The sequence below is a fragment of the Mytilus galloprovincialis genome, chromosome 6, assembly GCF_965363235.1.
Source record: "Mytilus galloprovincialis chromosome 6, xbMytGall1.hap1.1, whole genome shotgun sequence".
Taxonomy (NCBI): Eukaryota; Metazoa; Mollusca; class Bivalvia; order Mytilida; family Mytilidae; genus Mytilus; species Mytilus galloprovincialis.
The window spans coordinates 11,131,364-11,154,518 of NC_134843.1; the positions used below are offsets into that span (position 1 = coordinate 11,131,364).

At 31.7% G+C, this 23,155-nt stretch overlaps 1 protein-coding gene and 1 long non-coding RNA gene across 2 annotated transcripts in view; one reads left to right on the top strand and one right to left on the bottom strand.

Annotated features, from left to right (window-relative positions):
- LOC143078923 (uncharacterized) overlaps positions 1-23,155 on the top strand; it is a 57,600-nt gene that overhangs the window by 31,349 nt on the left and 3,096 nt on the right. Inside the window, exon 2 of the mRNA XM_076253988.1 lies at positions 22,225-22,334. Coding sequence (XP_076110103.1) covers positions 22,225-22,334 — 110 coding nt within the window. The remainder of the gene's footprint in view (positions 1-22,224; positions 22,335-23,155) is intronic.
- On the bottom strand, positions 220-5,645 carry LOC143078924 (uncharacterized). Its single transcript, XR_012979304.1, has 3 exons — positions 5,500-5,645; positions 1,010-1,102; positions 220-338 (listed from the first exon to the last, which is right to left on the bottom strand). It is a non-coding gene; the product is annotated as an uncharacterized LOC143078924 (long non-coding RNA).

The following is a 23,155-nucleotide window of genomic DNA, read 5'->3' on the forward strand; positions in this document are numbered from 1 at the left end:
ACTAGTACTTGAACCTGTACCACACACCTAAAAATAAAATCTGCTAATGAGGACCTTTAAATTAAATTTCTGGGTTGCTTGTACTTACATGACACATGGTGAGTTTATGCACCCATGTTTTTTATAACCAATTTTCAAATTATAAGGATGAAATTTCTTTAGTTAACATGGTCATGGACCAGATATGGGGGTTAAGTGCATTGAAATCTTAATAAGCTTACCACAATGTTAACTATATGTTACAAAATGAAGGTAACCAGCTTTACTTTCAGCTTCAAATGTAGTCAAAATATAGTCAAGAGCCTTTGCCACTCCAACAACACAAACTGATGAAATACCTGTAAATAGTATTAAAACATGTAGCAGTGTTAACAACAACATAACATGTTTATAATTTTTTTTAACACAAAATCATAACAATTACTGTATAAAACAAGAGCACACACGCTGGTGTATCTCGCCTGCATTACTCAATGTAATTTCAAATTTTTCAGGACAAAATTATGGTCCTTAAATATTTGCTAAGATAATCAGTTTTTCACCTTTTTTTTTTGTTATGCTTAAAGATATTGATTTGATAATTGGTTTAAAGTTTTATCATGACAAGTTGAAGATTTTTTTCTAGTTTTTGTGCAGAGTTAGGTGCTTGGACTAAAGAAAATATACTGAAATAATCAGTTTTCACTATTTTTTTTCGTCTTGCTAGAAGATATTGATTTGATATTTGTTTAATATAGTGTACATATATAGTTGTCAGTTTATTTTTCAATTTATGAGTTCATCTGGTATCTTTTGCCCCTCTTTTACATCATGTTTGATGTTTTAGCTCAAATTAAAATTTTGTTCCAAAAATTGAATTTTTAACCAGAAGAGGACTACAATGTATGTATTGCCATGCAATACTCACACATTGTTTGTTATATCAAATCCTATTCTGCTATTTTACAATCCAAAAAGGCAGAAGATCTACCTTGAGTGTTTTCATATCTGAAAAAATATATTTACTTACCAATGCTTACTATATATGTTCCAAAATCAAATAAACCAGCTTTAACGGTCAGCGTCAAATTTAATTGAAAACTGATGTCACTCAAAGTATTGCCTGCAAATAGAATTGTTATCATTACAGTCAGTTGCCTGTATTTGGTTGAGGAGAACTAAAAAATATACAATTTTTCAATTTATAAAGGGACTGAACTCTAGAACAGTTTAAGTGACGCCACCAAAATTCATACTAGATTTGTGTTTTGTGGTAATATGCATCATGTATAAGTTTTATAACATTTGGTTGAGGCAAACTCAGTGTTACAGCAAGATTTAACTTAAGTTAGAAAACAGAAACTTAAAATTTTGTAATTTTTACATTAATAAAGGGGCATAACTCTAAAACAGCTAATGTGACGCCACCAAAATTCAAACTTAGTCAAGCTTTTGCAAGGTGGCATAAAAATATACTTGTATTTTGACTCACAATGACTAATTTTACGGTCCCAAGTTTAACAAAACATTTAAAATTCATTATCTATCTTGAACTATATATGTGTACACATACAATGTATGTCATGCATGTCAAAACATGACCTTTGGATTTACAAAATGTAAATGGATTGCAGAGTCATGAGAGATGGTCAGATTATACATGTAGACATGTAACTAAATTTCCAGTAGCTGACTACTGTATTGATGTATGACATTATCTTTCAAAGAGCCTACAGGTTGCTCACCTTGGTCAATGTGAATATTAAACAAAGGAAACAGATGGATTCATGACAAAATTGTGTGTTGTTGGTGTGTTTGTACATCTTACTTTACTGAACATTCTTGCTGCTTACAATTATCTCTATCTATAATGAACTTGGCCCAGTAGTTTATGTGGAAAATGTTAGTAAAAATTTACAAATTTAATGAAAATTGACTATAAAGGACAATAACTTTTTAGGGGGTCAATTGACTATTTTGGTTATGTTGACTTATTTTTAGGTCTTACTTTGCTGTACATTATTGCTGTTTACAGTTTATCTCTATCTATAATAATATTCAAGATAAAAACAAAAATGGCCAAATTTCTTTAAAATTACCAATGTAGGGGCAGCAACCTAACAACAGGTTGTCAGATCAATCTTAAAATTTCAGGGCAGATAGATCTTGGTCTGATAAATAATTAAACCCAGTCAGATTTGCTATAAATGCTTTGGTCTTTGAGTTATAAGCAAAAAAATGCATTTTACCCCTATGTTCTATTTTTAGCTGTGGCCGTCTTCTGGGTTGGATTGCCGGATCACCAGACACATTTTTTAAACTATATACCCCAAAGATGATTGTGGCCAAGTTTGGATTAATTTGGCCCAGTAGTTTTAGAGGAGAAGATTTTTATAAAAGATTACTAAGATTTATGACATGTATGAAAAACATGAAAAATGGTAAAAAATTTACTATAAAGGGCAATGACTCCTAAAGGGGTCAACTGACCATTTTTGGTCATGTTAACTTATTTGTAAATCTTACTTTGCTGAATATTATTGCTGTTTACAGTTTATCTCTATCTATAATAGTATATATTCAAGATAATAACCAAGCAAAATCCCTCTTGTAATGAAAAAATAAGTTACAATTCCATCCGAGGCCGACGATTCAATGTTTCCTGCTATTTTAAAAACATTTATATCCATCATTTCCATGTCATCTGATTTATTTTTAGGAGAACATAAAAATAAATGTTTGCAACAAACTCTGATTTGACAGACCCAAACTAAACATGCCAAATTTTGCAGAATGTCCCTTTTATTTTATTTGGAAAGTTCCGTCAAATTTTACTGAGTTTAATGCAAATAAAGAACCTTAGTGAGCACCCTCACATACCCCACGTCCCCACATTGTCATTGGAGATATGCACAACTACATAGTATGTCCTTATTATCTGAAAAGATTTCGTGAAATTCTGATGTGTGGTTTCAGAGGAGTTGCGATGACAAACTGTTGCGGTAGTACATTAAAGTAAATGAGTTCAAAGGGGCGTAACTCCTAGATAAAAAATTGAATCGTAATTTCCCATTGATATGCACAACTACATAGTATGTCCTTATTATCTGAAAAGGTTTCGTGAAATTCTGTTGTGTGGTTGAAGAGGAGTTGCGATGACAAACTGTTGCAGTAGTACATTAAAGTAAATAAGTTCAAAGGGGCGTAGCTCCTAGAAAAAAAATTGAATCGCAATTTCAAATCGATATGCACAACTACATAGTATGTCCTTATTATCTGAAAAGGTTTAGTGAAATTCTGTTGTGTGGTTTGAGAGGAGTTGCGATGACAAATTGTTGCAGTAGTACATTAAAGTAAATAAGTTCAAAGGGCCGTAACTCCTAGAAAAAAAAATGAATCGCAATTTCCCGTCGAAATGCACAACTACATAGTATGTCCTTATTATCTGAAAAGGTTTCGTGAAATTCTGTTGTGTGGTTTGAGAGGAGTTGAGATGACAAACTATTGCGGTAGTACATGTACATTAAAGTAAATAAGTTCAAAGGGGCTTAACTCCTAGAAAAAAAAATGAATCGCAATTTCCCGTCGATATGCACAACTACATAGTATGTCCTTATTATCTGAAAAGGTTTCGTGGAATTCTGTTGTGTGGTTTGAGAGGAGTTGAGATGACAAACTATTGCGGTAGTACATTAAAGTAAATAAGTTCAAAGGGGCGTAACTCCTAGAAAAAAAATTGAAACGCAATTTCCCGTCGATATGCACAACTACATAGTATGTCCTTATTATCTGAAAAGGTTTCGTGAAATTCTGTTGTGTGCTTTAAGAGGAGTTGCGATGACAAGAAACAGGACTGAGAAACGGACGGACGGACTGACGGACGGACTGACAGACGGACGGACGGGTCAAAAACATTATACCCTCCGCAACTCGTTGCGTGGGGTATAAAAATATATTTTATATTGCTATAAGAGGGTGGTTACAAATTAAAGATTAATTCCTTAACGTGTTTTGTCATTTTTATTTCATGTGCAGCAGTACTAGTTCATAAACGTTTTTACACTTTTGGTATTTAGATGTATTTTGCCTCTGAATGACCTTATATCACCTCCGAACAACCTTTTGACGTCAAGCAACGATCACTTTTTAGTTATGACGTCAAATGTTTTGAATTATGATGTCAAAGTTTACGGGAACCTGTGTGATTATGCGTAATGGCGGATAAATTTGCATACAAGTGTAAATACGTCTATTATTCACTGTCATGACTGTATTTTTGTGAAATCCGTATAAATTTCTACGTGCAAGACATGTTTAATTGTTAATTCATTGTGAAATGGCAATTTTATTTCATGTTCTTTTGTACAGATACCCCCTTACTGCGCCTCCTTACAGGAGACATATTATAGAGAAATCAGCTAAACATTTTAATAAACATAATGATACAGCTGTAAATTCACCCTGAAATTCCAACTGAAAATATGAGATTGGTGTTTTGACGTCAATTTAAGGTAGGCGTCAAGGAAAAAAAGTATAAATATTAATAGCCTTTCTAGACGTCATAATGATTTGCATTGATTCGGACAATCAAGTTCAAGCCAAGTTAAAAATAATCAAAAATCTATTATGTACTAACAGTAACCTGGTAACAGAAATGAAAACAAACATAATTGTGTGATCATGTTTGTACAACTGTACAGGGATCAAATCAGGTAATAATAGTTTTGACTGACTCAGACATACATGTACAGACCTAGGGCAACTATAAAAGGTAAATTATAATTTCAGTGGCGGTGACCAGAAATAATTTATGAAATATCTGGTCAAATAATTTAGCCTCACAGAGGGTCTCATTTGGGTCTAAGCGTGATGCGGGATAGTCGATTTTTTGTAAGTGTGACACGTGAAAGTCAAATTATTATGTTGTGAAATTGGTAAAGCAAGTCTATTGGGACACGGGAAATAACAAAACAATGAGAATTGCTTATGTAGTACATCATGTACATAGTGTACATGGTGTAAGCTGGATACAGGAATCTGACAAAACAGCAACTGGGTTTCTGGATCAAAACTCACAATGAGACCCCCGCACAGACTCACACCAGGGACAGGCACTTTTTTTCAATACACTGATAGTTCGACCTCCCAAATTAACATGTTTAACCCGGCCGCATTTTTGCACCTGTACCAAGTCAGGAGCCTCTGGCCCTTGTTAGTCTTGTATTATTTTAACTTTTAGTTTCTTGTGTACAATTTGGAGTTTAGTATGGCGTTCATTATCACTGAACTAGTATACATTTGTTTGAGGGCCCGACTCCAGGTACGGGAAATTATTTCTCGTTGCATTGAAGACCTGTCGGTGACCTGCTGCTGTTGTCTGCTCTATGGTCGGCTTGTTGTCTCTTCGGCACATTCCCCATTTCCATTCTCAAATTTATTGTGTTTATCCTTCTCTAGTGAAGTCATGTATACAAATTATTTTGTCAAATTATGGCAAATTATGTGTACATGTATGTTTACCTGGTCAGTGTCACTGTTGAACGACAAATGACGATACTCTCAGTCTGTTTTTTTTTTTAAATACGTGGTATATACCAGAAAATTCTATTCAAAACAGCTCGAAGTCTACTATCCAACACTTTTCAATAATAAATATCAATATCATGAACGAAGAGGTATAATATAAAAGCAGTATACCATCTATCAACCTTGTTATCAACCTCACATTCATTGGCTGATACAACCTCAATTTGATTGGTTGATACAACCTCTATCTGATTGGTTGGTTTACACAAGCTGAATTTTATAACAATGATTCTGATTGGTTAATAGAAAAAATGTAAACAAATAATATATAAATAACTAACACGTGGATGAGTCAAGGTATATATTTTGTTTATGTTATGTTAGATATTTTGTTTATATTATTTCTGTTGTATTAAATGTTTTGTTTATTTATTTTTATTTATGTTAAGTTAGAACCTGTCGATGTGATCAAGAAATTTTAAAGAAAGGTTTTCTATCGATTGCTACAAGGATTTGTATAGTTTGATTGCTATAATTAAAATTTACGTTGTTATAAATATTTTTTTCTAAATTTCAGTTTTATCATCTCATTACTTTTATGAAATGAGGGGTTGGAATCAGCAGCTGTTTGTCCTTGTTTGTTGCAATAACTTTAATCTATACAGGCTATTTATATCTAACAACCTCAGTCTATACAGACCATTCCCATCTTTCAACCTCAGTTTATACAGATCATCACCACTTTTCAACCTCAGTTTATACAGATCATTCCCATCTAACAACCTCAGTCTATACAGACTATTCCTATCTAACAACCTCAGTCTATACAGATTATTCCTATCTTACAACCTCAGTCTATACAGACTATTCCTATCTAACAACCTCAGTCTATACAGACTATTCCTATCTAACAACCTCAGTCTATACAGACCATACATGTACCTATCTAACAACCTCAGTCTCTACAGATTATTCCTATCTTACAACCTCAGTCTATACAGACTATTCCTATCTAACAACCTCAGTCTATACAGACTATTCCTATCTAACAACCTCAGTCTATATAGACCATACCTACCTAACTACCTCAGTCTATACAGATTATTCCTATCTAACAACCTCAGTCTATACAGACCATACCTATCTAACAACCTCAGTCTATACAGACCATTCCTATCTAACAACCTCAGTCTATACAGACCGTTCCTATCTAACATTCTCAGTCTATACAGACCTTTCCCATTTAACAACCTCAGTCTATACAGACCATTCCCATTTAACAACCTCAGTCTATACAGACCATACCTACCTAACAACCTCAGTCTATTTACAGCCCATTCCCTTATAAAAACCTCAGTTTATACAGCCCATTCCCTGATAAGAACCTCAGTCTATACAGACTATTCCAATCTAACAACCTCAGTCTACACAGACACTACCAAACTAACAACCTCAGTCTATACAGACCATACCTATCTAACAACCTCAGTCTATATAGATCATACCTATCTAACAACCTCAGTCTATACAGATCATAAATATCTAACAACCTCAGTCTTTACAGACCATTCCAAAAAAATATTGAAGTGCAACCCCCCCCCCCCCCAAAAAAAATATTGAAGTGCAACCCCCCCCCACCCCCCCACCCCCCAGACCATACATGTACCTATTTAATATATTCAGTCTACACAGACCATTCTTATCTAACAATCTCTATCTATACAGATTTTGCATCTAATTATCTTTATATGAAAGGATGTTCTGGAGAATGGAATATGCACCTGCTGTGACAAGTCTGGAGAAGATTAGGAGATTGATGTATGTCCAGAAGATAACCAGCATGACAAATGTTTCTTCTGGTAAAGATCAAAGGAACTATGTTCAGAAGCCACCCAATATAACAATAGTTGTTTGTAGTTAAGTATTAAATATTTGTGTCCCAGTTTCATCACCACACTACACCCTAAGATTTTCAAGGATAAACATTGATTATTATAGAGATTCAGACTTTTTAAAGGTAAACATTTTTCAGCTTATTATTTCAAATACTTCATTCATTAGAGTGTATTCCTATGTTTTTTGTTTATTGGTACAGGTATATTTCTTTCTTTTATTGATTTTTATTTAATTTTTATTTTCATATAATTAATTAGTGTTTTCCCTAAGATTCTTTTTAACCTTGTGATACACAGCAGCAATCATTTGATTTTCTGGTAGGAGCTGTACATTTGTTGTGAAAAAAAGTTTATTTCCAGTTTTTTTTAGCCAAAACTTATTTGTTTTTGCGCTTCTGAGAAAAAAAATGGTTTCACCCTCAGCTGCCACTATATTTAATGCTAGAATTGAAAGAAAGAATTGTTTTCTTCTTGTCCCAAAAATATTATGTTTGTCTGGGAAAAATTCCATAGTGCCCTAGAAAATGAAATGGTTGCTGTATTAGTTATTTTGACATAGTGCACATTTTTGTTTGGTATATTTCCCTTTGCAGGAGAGAACTTCACCAATTGTTATTCTTTTATCAATTTTTTTAAACTATATAGAATACAGTTAATATGATAGCAAACTTGTAGGGTCCAGATTAGAGAGAATTGACCTGCAAAATATTTTTGAAATATTTGAAATGTAATATAAAAAACATTGTAAAATAACTTTTGTTTAGACTTTCCCATTATATATTATTTTTTGTTAATGTCATAATTGGTGATTTTTTTTAATTTTATGTTCTATGTTTATAAGATTAGATAGGATATTTGTAATTTAATTAAAGGGCACATGAAGTAATTTATTACAATACTTTTTAAATTGATTCAATTATGTTGACATAAAAAATAGATGAATATGAATATAACATCTCAATTCTAAGATTTATTATTTTAGATGTCTTCGTTTGCAAAGAAAGATAGATGGACTAAGATACAAGAAATGGTATGTAATCTTATTTCTGTTATGTGGCCTCTTGCACTTTAGTTGGATACTTCAAATTGGAATGTAAAATTCAATTGTCTTATTACTATCAAATTAAAACGATTATAGAAATGAATGAAAAGACACAGTTTTAAAATTTAATCACCTGAACACAGGCACTTGGGTATATGGTACTGTTATTTTTAAGTAATGAATTATCTCCCTTATTTAATTTTTTTTAATATAAACCCTATATTTTTGGAATCAGCATACATGAAGCTGACTTTTGAAGCTGGAATTAACATGTCTTAAAACCTAATTTTAATATTTTTCATTTCAAAATAGATCCTTACTGGTGGAAAGGTCTTCAATTTGAACAATTGGTTTTTAATTAAAGTGACATTTATGTGGATGTTTTGAAAAACACTTAAATATGTTTTTAATTTTAAAGACTAAAGAATGGGCTGGCAAAGATGAAGTTGTTGTTTGCCTTAAACTAGATTTAAAGAGTAAGAAAGTGAAATATGCAGGTAACTTCAATATTTTACTCTGTACTCTTAAAATAATTTTTTTTTTTTTTAAATTTTAACATTGATCAGTCCTTATCATGCTTATTGGAATTAGAAGTTATGCAGGTTTTTTTAGTACACTTTGTTAAAAAATAATTAAAATTAGCATTATTTAAAATATAGTATTTTATGGATGCATATGATTGAATGAAATGTTACATGGAGTGGCTTTAAAACATTTTGTTTACAAAAATTCCTGCCAAGATTTTTTTTCCTGAATTTCAGTCATAAATATTTCAGAGTAAAACATGTAAGGAACATCATCATCTGTGAAATATTGGACTTTTTATATAATGAATACATTATATTGAAAAACAAGGTGGAAAATCTACTTACTTTTACTTTTAGTTCAACAATATATTAATGAAAAATTTTAGGTCCTTCATTCATGAAACCATTTGGTTCAGATGTGGACGTGATAAACAAATTTTTGAAATATGCTGAAAGGGATGGCATTTCTAATGGAGAGGAAATGGCAGTAGTACCTATTGGTATGTTAATTTTTTATATAATGTAATAATTTGCACATTGTTTGTTATGTTATGTATAAAACTAAGGACCAAATAAAGGAAATTGTGTGCTTATCAACAAAACATAATGCTACCAGACTTGTTATTTTTGTAGTGCTTTAAAAAAACATTGATGTTTAAAGTTTGATTATGAAATGTGATAAAAATATATGAAATTTTCCACATTTTTGTTTAATCTGAAAGAGCTTCCTGTAATATTTTAATATAGATAGATGATATCTTTTTAATCCTTTGCTTTTTTCATTTAATTTTATGATATTTTTTTTTAGGATTGCCAACTATGGAAATTGAAGACATTAACTTGGCAAACTTGAGGAAGATTATTCCTAATATTGTTGCATCAGATGGTAAAGTTATTTTTTATTATTGAAGATTTATTTAAAAATGCACATCAATTACACAAGCATGAAATCTCTATTCCAAAAGCTATTTGATATTAGGCCACTTATATACATTGACTTTTTATTCTTTTGATTTTCTAAGACAAAGAATGGTTGAAAGTAAAATTTTGATTTTATTATTATCATTTTCTGAAATCAGTTTTTGAAGGTGTGGGGAAAAACATGCAACTGTATATTTTATTCACATTTATTGTGACATAATGAAATCATTTATACTTATTTGTTTAGTTTTTTCTTAAACTTTTATTAAATCAATTGCAAAACTTATATTTATTATAATATTATTTTTTAACAGTGTACAAAAGAAAAAAGGTTTTGAAAGGTTTCTGGGGAATTGAGTGTTTCAGACCAGTATGGTACCCTCAAGAAGTAGAGTTCAAGTCCCCAAATAACACGGACAACCAAGGTAAGAAACAATGTTTTTTTTATTTATATCTATTTCTATTATACCCCAAAATAAACAAGTTTTGGGGTATATAGGTATCACTTTGTCTATCTGTATGTCCTTATGCCATGTAAGAATAAGTCCTCCTTAAAGGATAGATTAATATTGTTAAAACTTTACACAATTGTAGTACACAACCTGAAGATGTACATGAAGGAAAATATTTCCCCATTCAGGGAGAATAGCAAATATGAACCTCACTACAGCTGTGATGCACTTGAAAATTATATTTTCCAAACAAAACATGAGTTGTCGTCAATGCAGCCTCGGAGATTTAGAGACAATCTGAAACCTGGTGAGAGGTCAAGCATTTCTTCACTTTTGCGAGACAAATCAATTCTTATTAAGAAAGCTGATAAAAGCAACAATGTTGTTGTTCTTGATAAGAGTATTTACTTATCCGAAGCTTATCGGCAATTACAATCGCATCACTACACAAGTCTTGACGGTTTTGACTTCAAGGTTCTCAGAAATAATATCAATGATTATGTCACAAGAATGCACATTCATAATGAAATTGACGAAATTTCATTTAAATACATGATAAATGGCAATCAGAAAAATTACGGACCGGGACAAATGCATATATTACCGAAAATACACAAAATAAATTTTGTAGATTATGACAATGTCATGAGAATAGGATTTAATATTGATTTAATAGTTCCTCCAGGGAGACCTATCATTTCCCAGATTGGTACGATCACTGAATACATAGGTCGTTATGTTGATTATTTTCTTGTGCCAATAGTTAAGAAACACCATACTTTCATCAGAGATTCATCTGATTTTATACAAAAAATAGAAACAATCAAACCATTAGACAATTGCCTATTATGTAGTTTTGACATAAGTCAGATGTTTACCAACTGTCCAATTGAAGAAATTCTTTTAGCAGTAAGAGCAGCATATGATGCATTTGATAAATCGCATTACACTATAAAATATCCCTCTACAGATGATTTAGTTTCCCTCTTGGGATATGTTCTGCAACATAATATCTTTGAATTTAATGATCAATTATATCAACAATGTCTAGGTTCTGCAATTGGGGCCTGCTGTGCACCGGAATGTTGTAATATTTTATTATATCAAATAATGAAAGAAATTATTTCGTCATTTCCTTACAAGACAAACATATTTTATTATGCCAGATACATGGATGATGGAATAATAATACACCACGGTAAAAGACATGAACTTGAAGAATTTTTTAAATTGGCTAATAGCCATCACAAATTTCTCAAATTCACATATGAAATTTCAGAATCTGACACAACATTTCTAGACGTTCATTTATTCAAGGGCAGAAGATTTATAGCAGATAATATATTAGACATGAAAACCCATTTCAAACCTACGAATTCTTTTCTATATTTGCACAGAAATAGCTCTCATACGGAGCACGTGTTTAAAGCATTTATCCGGGGAGAAGTAATTCGTTACAGAAGATCAACAAACAATGATAATGACCTTAGAGAAATTCTCTTAAAGTTCAAACAGAATTTGATAAATAGGGGTTACACTGACACTGAAATCATGTCTAGCTTCAATGAAGCCTTAACCAAAGAGAGAAAAAATTTGTTTTCAACTAAGGAAGGGAAACGTAAAGATGAAATTCCTCTTGTAATGGCTACTAAATATAATCCTTGCATAAGCAAATTACGAAAACACCTTTTAAAACATTGGCATCTCATAAGAGATAATGTGGTTTGCAATGAAGTATTCACAAAAACACCGATAATTGCTTATAAAAGGCACAGAAATTTATCAGATATTCTGACATCGACCAAGGTAAAGAAACCATAATTTTTGAAACATATAGGACAATCCCTGATGATGGCGGACCTATATAACAATATTTTATTTATCATAAAAAAATACCGCCGAAACGCTATATTAGTGTAGGATTGATTGCAAACATATAAAATTTATAAATAGCATATATAATACAAACCTGATAATTTCTTATCAGAAGGAATCTATCTCTTTATAAACATAATTATAGATTATGTGATATAATTATTGCAAAACATTAGTGAAACCAATATATTTCGATTTGGTTCCGAACATGAACTTTGCAATGTTCTATGAAAACAATGATAGTAATTGTGTGAAGATGAAGAGGGAAGCCGTGGACGTTGGGTTTCGCTTTTTCTTAATTGTTTTGGATTGATTGCAAACATATAAAATTTATAAATAGCATATATAATACAAACCTGATAATTTCTTATCAGAAGGAATCTATCTCTTTATAAACATAATTATAGATTATGTGATATAATTATTGCAAAACATTAGTGAAACCAATATATTTCGATTTGGTTCCGAACATGAACTTTGCAATGTTCTATGAAAACAATGATAGTAATTGTGTGAAGATGAAGAGGGAAGCCGTGGACGTTGGGTTTCGCTTTTTCTTAATTATATAGGAAAGGTCTGTATAGACTGAGGTTGTTCGATAGGAATGGTCTGTATAGAGTGAGGTTGTTAGATAGGTTTGGTCTGTATAGACTGAGGTTGTTTGATATGAATGATCTGTATAGGCTGAGGTTGTTATATAAGTACGGTCTGTATAGACTGAGATCGTTAGATAGGAAAGGTTTGTATAGACTGAGGTTGTTTGATGGGAATGGTCTGTAAATACTGATGTTGTTATATTGAAATGGTCTGTATAGACTGAGGTTGTTAGATAGGTTTGGTCTTTATAAACTGAGGTTGTTAAATAGGTTTGGTCTGTATAGACTGAGGTTGTTAGATTTGTATAGTCTGTATAGACTGAGATTGTTAAATAGGTATGGTCTGTATAGACTGAGGTTGTTAGATAGGAATGGTCTGTATAGACTGAGGTTGTTAGATAGGAATGGTCTGTATAGACTGAGGTTGTTAGATAGGAATGGTCTGTATAGGCTGAGGTTGTTAGATTGGAATGGTCTGTATAGACTGAGGTTGTTAAATAGGAATGGTCTGTATAGACTGAGGTTGTTATATAGGAAAGGTCTGTATAGACTGAGGTTGTTAGATTGGAATGGTCTGTATAGACTGAGGTAGTTAGATATGAATAGTCCGTATAGACTGAGGTTGTTAGATAGGAATGGTCTGTATAGACTGAGGTTGTTAGATATGAATAGTCCGTATAGACTGAGGTTGTTAGATTGGGATGGTCTGTATAGACTGAGGTTGTTAGATAGGAATGGTCTGTATAGACTGAGGTTGTAAGATTGGTATGAGCTGTATAGACTGAGGTTGTAAGATAGATATGAGCTGTATAGACTGAGGTTGTTAGATAGAAATGGTCTGTTAAGACTGAGGTTGTTAGATTCTGATATGTACGGTCTGTAAAGACTACGGTTGTTAGATAAGTTTGTTAGGCAAGGCAAATATAACCAACTGAAAAAGCTATGGTAAAAAACTTACAACAAACAAGGAAAAACAACATCTGCTGAATAGACCCCCCTTTTTTCATAATGAGAAAAAAAACCGGGATCTAGAAAAAAAATTATATTTAACAATGTTAAAAAGCAACCGATAGAAAACCTTTCTTTAAATTTCTCAACAACATCGGCAGTGTTAGCTTATAAGTTATAATAAATACCTTTCTTGGCATCACTCATACGCGTGTAGAATTATTATTTATTTGTTTACATTTTTCTCATTAACCAATCAGAAACAAGGTTATAAAATTCAGCTTGTTGTGAATCAACCAATCAGATTGAGGTTAAATCAACCAATGAATGTGAGGTTGATAACAAGGTTAATAGATGGTAGACTGCTCTAGTATTATACCTCGAACGAAAGAGCAAACAACATGCACCGGAAATGGTAGGAGGTGAGTTCGTACCTTGTCTGGGTATGAGGTCCGTTCGTACCTCTTCTATTTCGTACCTTATATTAATGTCCTTTTGTCCTTTGTCTATCTTTATTGATGTCATAATTGCTGTTCCAGCTGAACAAATATTGTATAGCTATAAGGGAGTGGATGTAGGTTAACATTATAAAGAAAAAATTATCATCAAACAAAGAGTAGAGAATGATGACATGATAAAATATATGGTTAATGAGTAATATCACTTTACGCATAATTCTGAAAATAAGAGGGGCGAAAACTCCAATTTTTGTTTATGCATCCTTTTAACCAAAATGTATAAGTAACCACAAGTCGCAACTTACAATTAAGTAAAAATAATTTGTTGATATCTTATAAGGTTATTGAAAAAGAGTGAAAATAAGCCAAAATCAAAATTTAGATTTTGACCTTGACCTTTGACCTTGACCTAATTTTCATTTTTTTGGACCAAGGATCTTAAATCAAAAGACCCTAGGTCTCTATCACTTATAGTTTACCAGTTAGAAATGCATATCAATGATATCATATATAAAAGGGGGGATAACTCTCATATGGAGTCTCCGGATAGCTTCGGTTGAAATGAAACAGAACATCCTAAGGATATAACGAGCAATTTGGAAAAATAAATTTGTCTGTTTCTTATACGGTTGCGAAGGAGTAGTGGCCACAAGAAAAACAGTGTTCGGGGAGATAACTCTTACAAGGTAAAGTTTTTTGTTACGCGGTGTCAGTTTCAGAAGCGTATTAACTGTTCGATATCATTTACCTTATATCTAAGCGATATCTTGTGAAACAAAAAAACAGTGAAGGAAAAAAAAGTTGGCGGAAGAAAAAAAATAAAAATAATAATAATAATAATAATCAGAACAAACCCTATAGGTCTTTCAACTGAAAGGTTGAAAGACCTAATAATAATAATAATCAGAACGAATACAATAGGTCTTTCACCTGAAAGGTTGAAAGACCTAATAATAATAATAATAATAATAATAATCAGAACGAATACAATAGGTCTTTCAACAGAAAGGTTGAAAGACCTAATAATCAGAACAAACCCTATAGGTCTTTCAACTGAAAAGTTGAAAGACCTAATAATAATAATCAGAACGAATACAATAGGTCTTTCAACAGAAAGGTTGAAAGACCTAATTAAAAACCAATTGTTCAAAGAACAATTGAAGGTCTTTCAACCAATAAGGATCTATTTAGATATGAAAATATTAAAATTCAGTTGAAAATGTCAGTTCCTATGGCTTAATGATGTATAAATATGAATTTTAAGCAAAGGTCAAAATCTAGAACGTCCAATTTACCTATGACCTTGACCTCAATTTCAAGGTCATAGACTAAACATCTCAAATAAAAAGACACTAGTTCCTTAATATGTATGGTTCATGAGTAAAATCACTTTACGCATAATTCTTAATATAAGAGGGGCGAAAACTCGCTTTTATTGTTTACGCACCCTCGCAACCAAAATTGATAAGTTACGACATGTCGCAACTAACAATTTAGTAAAAAAAAATTGTCGATATCTTATAAGGTTAATGAAAAAAGGTGAAAAAAAGCCAAAATCAAAATTAAGAATTTGACCTTGACCTTTGACCTTGACCTAATTTTCATTTTTTTGGACCAAGGATCTTAAATCAAAAGACCCTAGGTCTCTATCACTTATAGTTTACCAGTTAGAAATGCATATCACTGATATCATATATAAAAGGGGGGATAACTCTCATATGGAGTCTCCGGATAGCTTCGGTTGAAATGAAACAGAACATCCTAAGGATATAACGAGCAATTTGGAAAAATAAATTTGTCGGTTTCTTATACGGTTGCGAAGTAGTAGTGGCCACAAGAAAAACAGTGTTTGGGGAGATAACTCTTACAAGGTAAAGGTTTTGGTTACGCGGTGTCAGTTTCAGAAGCGCATTAACTGTTCGATATCATATACCAAATATCTAAGCGACATCTTGTGAAACAAAAAAACAGCGAAGGAAAAAAAAGTTGGCGGAAGAAAAAAAAAAAAAAAAAATAATAATAATAATTAAAAACCAATTGTTCAAAGAACAATTGAAGGTCTTTCAACCAAAAAGGATCTATTTTGATATGAAAATATAAAGATTCAGTTTAAAATGTCAGTTCCTATGGCTTAATGATGTAAAAATATGAATTTCAAGCAAAGGTCAAAATCAAGAACGTAAAATTAACCTATGACCTTGACCTCAATTTCAAGGTCATAAACCAAGGAACCTAAATCAACAGATCCTAGGTCTGTATTATGTATGGTTCATGAGCAATATCACTTTACGCTAAACTCTAAATATAAGAGGGGCATAAACTCCCATTTATTGTATACGCACCCTTCCAATCTAAATTTATAAGTTACGACATGTTGCAACTAACAATTTAGTAAAGATAATTTGTCGAAAACTTATAAAGTTAATGAAAATAAGTGAAAATAAGCCGAAATCAAAATTTAGAAATTTGACCTTGACCTTTGACCCTGACCTAATTTTCATTTTTTTGGACCAAGGATCTTAAATCAAAAGACCCTAGGTCTCTATCCTTTATAGTTTACCAGTTAGAAATGCATATCACTTATATCATATATAAAAGGGGGGATAACTCTCATATGGAGTCTCCGGATAGCTTCGGTCAAAATGAAACAGAACATCCTTAGGATGTAACGAGCAATTTGGTAAAATAAATTTGTCGTAATCTTTTACGGTTACGAAGGAGTAGTGGCCACAAGAAAAACAGTGTTCGGGGAGATAACTCTTACAGGGTAAAGTTTTTTGTTACGCGGTGTCAGTTTCAGAAGCGTATTAACTGTTCGATATCATATACCATATATCTTAGCGACATCTTACGAAACAAAAAAACAGCGAAGGAAATAAAAGTTGGCGGAAGAAAAAAAAAAAAAATAATAATAATAATAATAATAATAATCAGAACGAATTCAATAGGTCTTTCAACAGAAAGGTTGAAAGACCTAATAATAATAATCAGAACAAATACAATAGGTCTTTCAACAGAAAGGTTGAAAGACCTAATAATAATCAGAACAAATACAATAGGTCTTTCAACAGAAAGGTTGAAAGACCTAATAATCAGAACAAACCCTATAGGTCTTTCAACTGAAAGGTTGAAAGACCTAATAATAATAATCAGAACGAATACAATAGGTCTTTCAACAGAAAGGTTGAAAGACCTAATAATAATTAAAAACCAATTGTTCAGAGAACAATTGTAGGTCTTTCCACTAGTAAAGATCTATTTTGATATTGAAATATGAAAAATCAGTTTAAAATGTTAGTTCCTATGGTTTTATGATGTATTTATATGAATTTAAGGCAAAGGTCAAAATCTAGAACGTCATATTAACCTATGACCTTGACCTCAATTTCAAGTTCACAAACCAAGGACCTTAAATCAAAAGACCCTAGGTCTTAAATATGTTTGGTTTATTAGTAATATCACTTTACGCGTAATTCTAAATGTCAGATGGGCAAAAACTCACATTTATTGTCTGCGCACCCTTTCAACCAAAATATACAAGTAAGGACATGTCGCAACTAACAATTTATGAAAAATTATTTGTCGATATGTCATAAGGTATTTGAAAATAAATGAAAATAAGCAAAAATAAAAAAAAAATAAAAATTTAGAATATGACCTTGACCTTTGACCTTGACCTCATTTTTATTTTTTGGGACCAAGGACCTCGAATCTAAAGACCCTATGTCTTTATCACTTATGGTTTACCATTTAGAAATGCATATCACTTAATTAAATGGAAAAGGGGAAATAACTCTCATATGGAGTCTTCGTAAAGCTTCGGTCCAAATGAATATCCTAATCCTGAAGTTGTAACGAGCAATTTGGTAAACTAAATTTGTCGTTATCTTTAACGGTTGCGAAGGAGTAATGGCCACAAGAAAAACAGTGTTTGGGGAGATAACTCTTACAACGTAAAGTATTTTGTTACGCAGTTGTAAATTTTAAAGCGTATAAACTATACGATACCATATTCCAAATATCTAAGCGACATCTTTTGAAACATCAATACTACGCAAGAAAAAAAATTAGGCGGAAGAAAAAAAAAAAATAATAATAATAATAATAATCAGAACAAATTCAATAGGTCTTTCCACGGAAAGGTGGAAAGACCTAATTAAAAACCAATTGTTCAGAGAACAATTGTAGGTCTTTCCACTAGTAAAGATCTATTTTGATATTGAAATATGAAAAATCAGTTTAAAATGTTAGTTCCTATGGTTTGATGATGTATTTATATGAATTTAAAGCAAAGGTCAAAATGTAGAACGTCATATTAACCTATGACCTTGACCTCAATTTTAAGTTCACAAACCAAGGACCTTAAAACAAAAGACCCTAGGTCTTTAATATGTTTGGTTTATTAGTAATATCACTTTACGCGTAATTCTAAATGTAAGATGGGCAAAAACTCCCATTTATTGTCTGCGCACCCTTTCAACCCAAATATACAAGTAAGGACATGTCGAGACTAACAATTTATGAAAAATTATTTGTCGATATGTCATAAGGTATTTAAAAATCAATGAAAATAAGCCAAAATCAAAATTTAGAATATGACCTTGACCTTTAACCTTGACCTCATTTTTATTTTTTTGGACCAAGGACCTCAAATCTAAAGACCCTATGTCTTTATCACTTATGGTTTACCATTTAGAAATGCATATCACTTAATTAAATGGAAAAGGGGGAATAACTCTCATATGGAGTCTCCATAAAGCTTCGGTCCAAATGAATATCCCAATCCTGAAGATGTAACTAGCAATTTGGTAAAATAAATTTGTCGTAATCTTTAACGGTTGCGAAGGAGTAGTGGCCACAAGAAAAACAGTGTTTGGGGAGATAACTCTTATAGCGTAAAGTATTTTGTTACGCAGTTGTAAATTTTTAAAGCGTATAAACTATACGATACCATATTCCAAATATCTAAGCGACATCTTTTGAAACATCAATAATACGCAAGTAAAAAAATTAGGCGGAAGAAAAAAAAAAAAATAAATAATAATAATAATAATCAGAACAAATTCAATAGGTCTTTCCACGGAAAGGTGGAAAGACCTAATAATAATCAGAACAAATACAATAGGTCTTTCAACAGAAAGGTTGAAAGACCTAAATAATAATAATTAAAAACCAATTGTTCAAAGAACAATTGAAGGTCTTTCAACCAAAATGGATCTATTTTGATATGAAAACATTAAAATTCAGTAGAAAATGTCAGTTCCTATGGCTTTATGGTGTTAAAATATGAATTTCAAGCAAATGTCAAAATCTAGAACGTAAAATTAACCTATGACCTTGAACTCAATTTCAAGGTCATAAACCAAGGAACCTAAATCAAAAGACCCTAGGTTTGTATTATGTATGGTTCATGAGCAATATCACTTTACGCTAAACTCTAAATATAAGAGGGGCATAAACTCCCATTTATTGTCTGCGCACCCTTCCAATCTAAATTTATAAGTTACGACATGTCCCAACTAACAATTTAGTATAGATAATTTGTCGAAAACTTAAAAAGTTAATGAAAATAAGTGAAAATAAGCCGAAATCAAAATTTAGAATTTGACCTTGACCTTTGACCTTGACCTAATTTTCATTTTTTTGGACCAAGAATCTTAAATCCAAAGACCCTAGGTCTCTATCACTTATAGTTTACCAGTTAGAAATGCATATCACTTATATCATATATAAAAGGGGGGATAACTCTCATATGGAGTCTCCGGATAGCTTCGGTCAAAATGAAACAGAACATCCTTAGGATGTAACGAGCAATTTGGTAAAATAAATTTGTCGGTTTCTTTTACGGTTGCGAAGGAGTAGTGGCCACAAGAAAAACAGTGTTCGGGGAGATAACTCTTACAAGGTAAAGTTTTTTGTTACGCGGTGTCAGTTTCAGAAGCGTATTAACTGTTCGATATCATATACCATATATCTTAGCCACATCTTACAAAACAAAAAAACAGCGAAGGAAAAAAAAGTTGGCGGAAGAAAAAAAAAAAATAATAATAATCAGAACAAACCCTATAGGTCTTTCACCTGAAAGGTTGAAAGACCTAATAATCAGAACAAATTCAATAGGTCTTTCCACGGAAAGGTGGAAAGACCTAATATTAATCAGAACAAATTCAATAGGTCTTTCCACGGAAAGGTGGAAAGACCTAATTAGACAACATCAAAAACGATTCCGGCCATTCTTAAGGGTCAATCAATAAAATAACCATACGTTAAAACGAGTGAATTCTTTAAAACAAAATACAAATAAAAAAAATAATGCACAATCTATCTGTTCATGTGTTCATGAAATAAAATATATATGCATCAACCATAAAGATATGTTCATGCAATATTTGTGTATGGAACTAGATAATTTGTACATTAAATATTTTTTTTATATATATATATTATTTCTTGTGAATTATCACAACCACATTTGCGGATCAAGAATTTCAAAAATTTCACTTCGAAGGAGGAGTTCAAGTCCTACGTTGTCAGTTTAATATGTTATTTAGAAAATCTAAAAAGGGAATGACTCATCGATCTGCGTATATTTAAAAATAGTTTCGATGAAAAAAAAACCTTGTGACAACTTTAATATTTTGTTAGACATATATCTCTAGTGTCTGCAATTATAGGGAGGATATGGATGGCAGATCCTTTTTCCGTTTTCTATAATTTTAACGCCATTGTCTGTTATTTCTATATTCGAGCACCTCATTTTCTCTTACAATATTCTATCTGAATGGTCCGTTTGTTTTTCAGCGACTACATTACCTCTTCTTTACACATCAATACTGCTTTGGTACATTTCATTCTTACAACATTCAAAAGAATTATTGTATTAGTATAACTGTAACCGATGTATCCATAAACGGGTCATTCATTTACCTGGTTAAATAATTACTAGTGTAAAGAGCAAGTTACCTCACAAGAAACATTTTGAACAAAAGAGTTTTACCTGTGGCATGATATAGGAAATAAGTTGAGATAGAAAATTTACTAAATTTTATAATGTAACTAAAAAGTAGATTAGAAATGAAATATGTGTTCTCTACCGTCGTTCTGTCATCGATATTTTGTTCAGGTAAGTATTGACTATTACATTTTTCAACTTCCTGAAACAGCGTAATTGTACTAATGTGTTCCAATAAGTTCAATTTGAGAATAAATGATCTGAAATAGGAATCTTTAAGATAAGTTGAAATCAAAGTTAAAGGAATTTAATGTGGCAGAAAAGTTAAAAATGATGACAATGTAAACTGAATTCTGAAATAGCGTGCCGTTACAAACATTTAAAAAATAATAACGAAGGAGAATATATAGTTATCAAAGGTATAAAGATTACAATCCTGAGAAGAGATCTCTCACTTAAAGTACAAAACGTATGTCTTATTACTTGGACCAATCAAATATTAATGTTGTCTGGTCGTTGGTCAGGTGGTTGTCTCTTTTGCACATTCCCCAATTCCATTTTCAATCTTATCAGTCCCTTACTTTTTAACCTTCCGTCATGGATAAACTTCTCTTATATGATTAAATGATTACAAAGAACAGCATTTCAAGTCTCCTAGAATGTATCTATCTTTAAGAACAATTTTTGCCATACAACTGTATAGATTTAAGTACAGTTAAAGTTTCGACAGGAGACAACTGTTCTTATGGACTGATATTTGGAACTACTTTTAAGGGTTTCTAAAAAAAATTTCTTTTGTAATACCATTTTATATTTTTAACAGACAAAATTAAGTTTAGACTGTATTGCATATTTTTAGTCTGCTTGCTTGATTTTTTACTATTTAATGTTTCTTTTTGTGTTTTTGATTTAAAGTGACGCGCTTTAAGCAATTGTTGTTATTTTATCACGTGCTCTATAAAAATCTTTGTTTTTGTTTATCTATTTAAGATTACGGATAACCATGTCATTTGTGTATTGATTAAGAATAAACCATTGTTTAATTTGTTCCAGTGTTTGCTGCAAGACCAGAAATAGTGGGTGATATTTTACCAGAGTTGAAAAAACTGGGTCAAACAGCATACCTGAATTGTTCCGTTATAAATTTACAGTCTCCAGCACAGGTACCTCTACATATAATTCAAAGTTCTGTCATAAATTTACATACATCAGCAAAGGTACAGACGAGTGCCGTCCTAACCTGTACAGTAATTTAACTTGATAACAAGTCATTAAGTAAACCAACGACAGGATTAAGGACTGCAATCTTGTGAACTTGAAAAGTGGACTTGATCCTAGGACTATTGTTATGTCTGCCGATATAGTTAATTTGGAAACAGGTCCACTACTGATATAATTTATCTTTAAACAAGTCCTGCCATAATTAAGCATCATATAATTTTGATTGTGATGAATTCGAACGAACATGTTTTCAAGCTAACTTTTGAAGCAGAAAAGCCTAAGTTTTTCAAAAATTTTGAGTTTTGTTAACAGTTAATTTTAATTATGAACGTACCAATGATAGCTGAAGTCAAAACAGAAGTGCTGACTGCTAGGCTTTTGATACCCTTTGGGAAATAAATCTCCAACAGCAGTGGCATCGACCAAGTGGTTGCAAATACACTCATCAAAGATACCAGGATCAAAATTTATATTTACGTCAGACGCGCATTTCGTCTAAAAAAAGACTCATCAGTGATGCTTGAATCAAATAAATGTTTAAAAGACCAGATAGAGTAAAAAGTTGAAGAGCATTGAGGACCAAATATTTCTTAAAGTTTTGACAAATACAGCTAAAATGCTTGTACCTGTAATATGACAGTTTTTGTCCATTCGTTTGCTTTGTTGTAACCTTTGACTTTCCAATTTTGATTTTTTCTCGGACTTTTTTGTGATTTTACTTTTTTCGACGATTGAATGGTATTATAATATGGACTAAACCAGT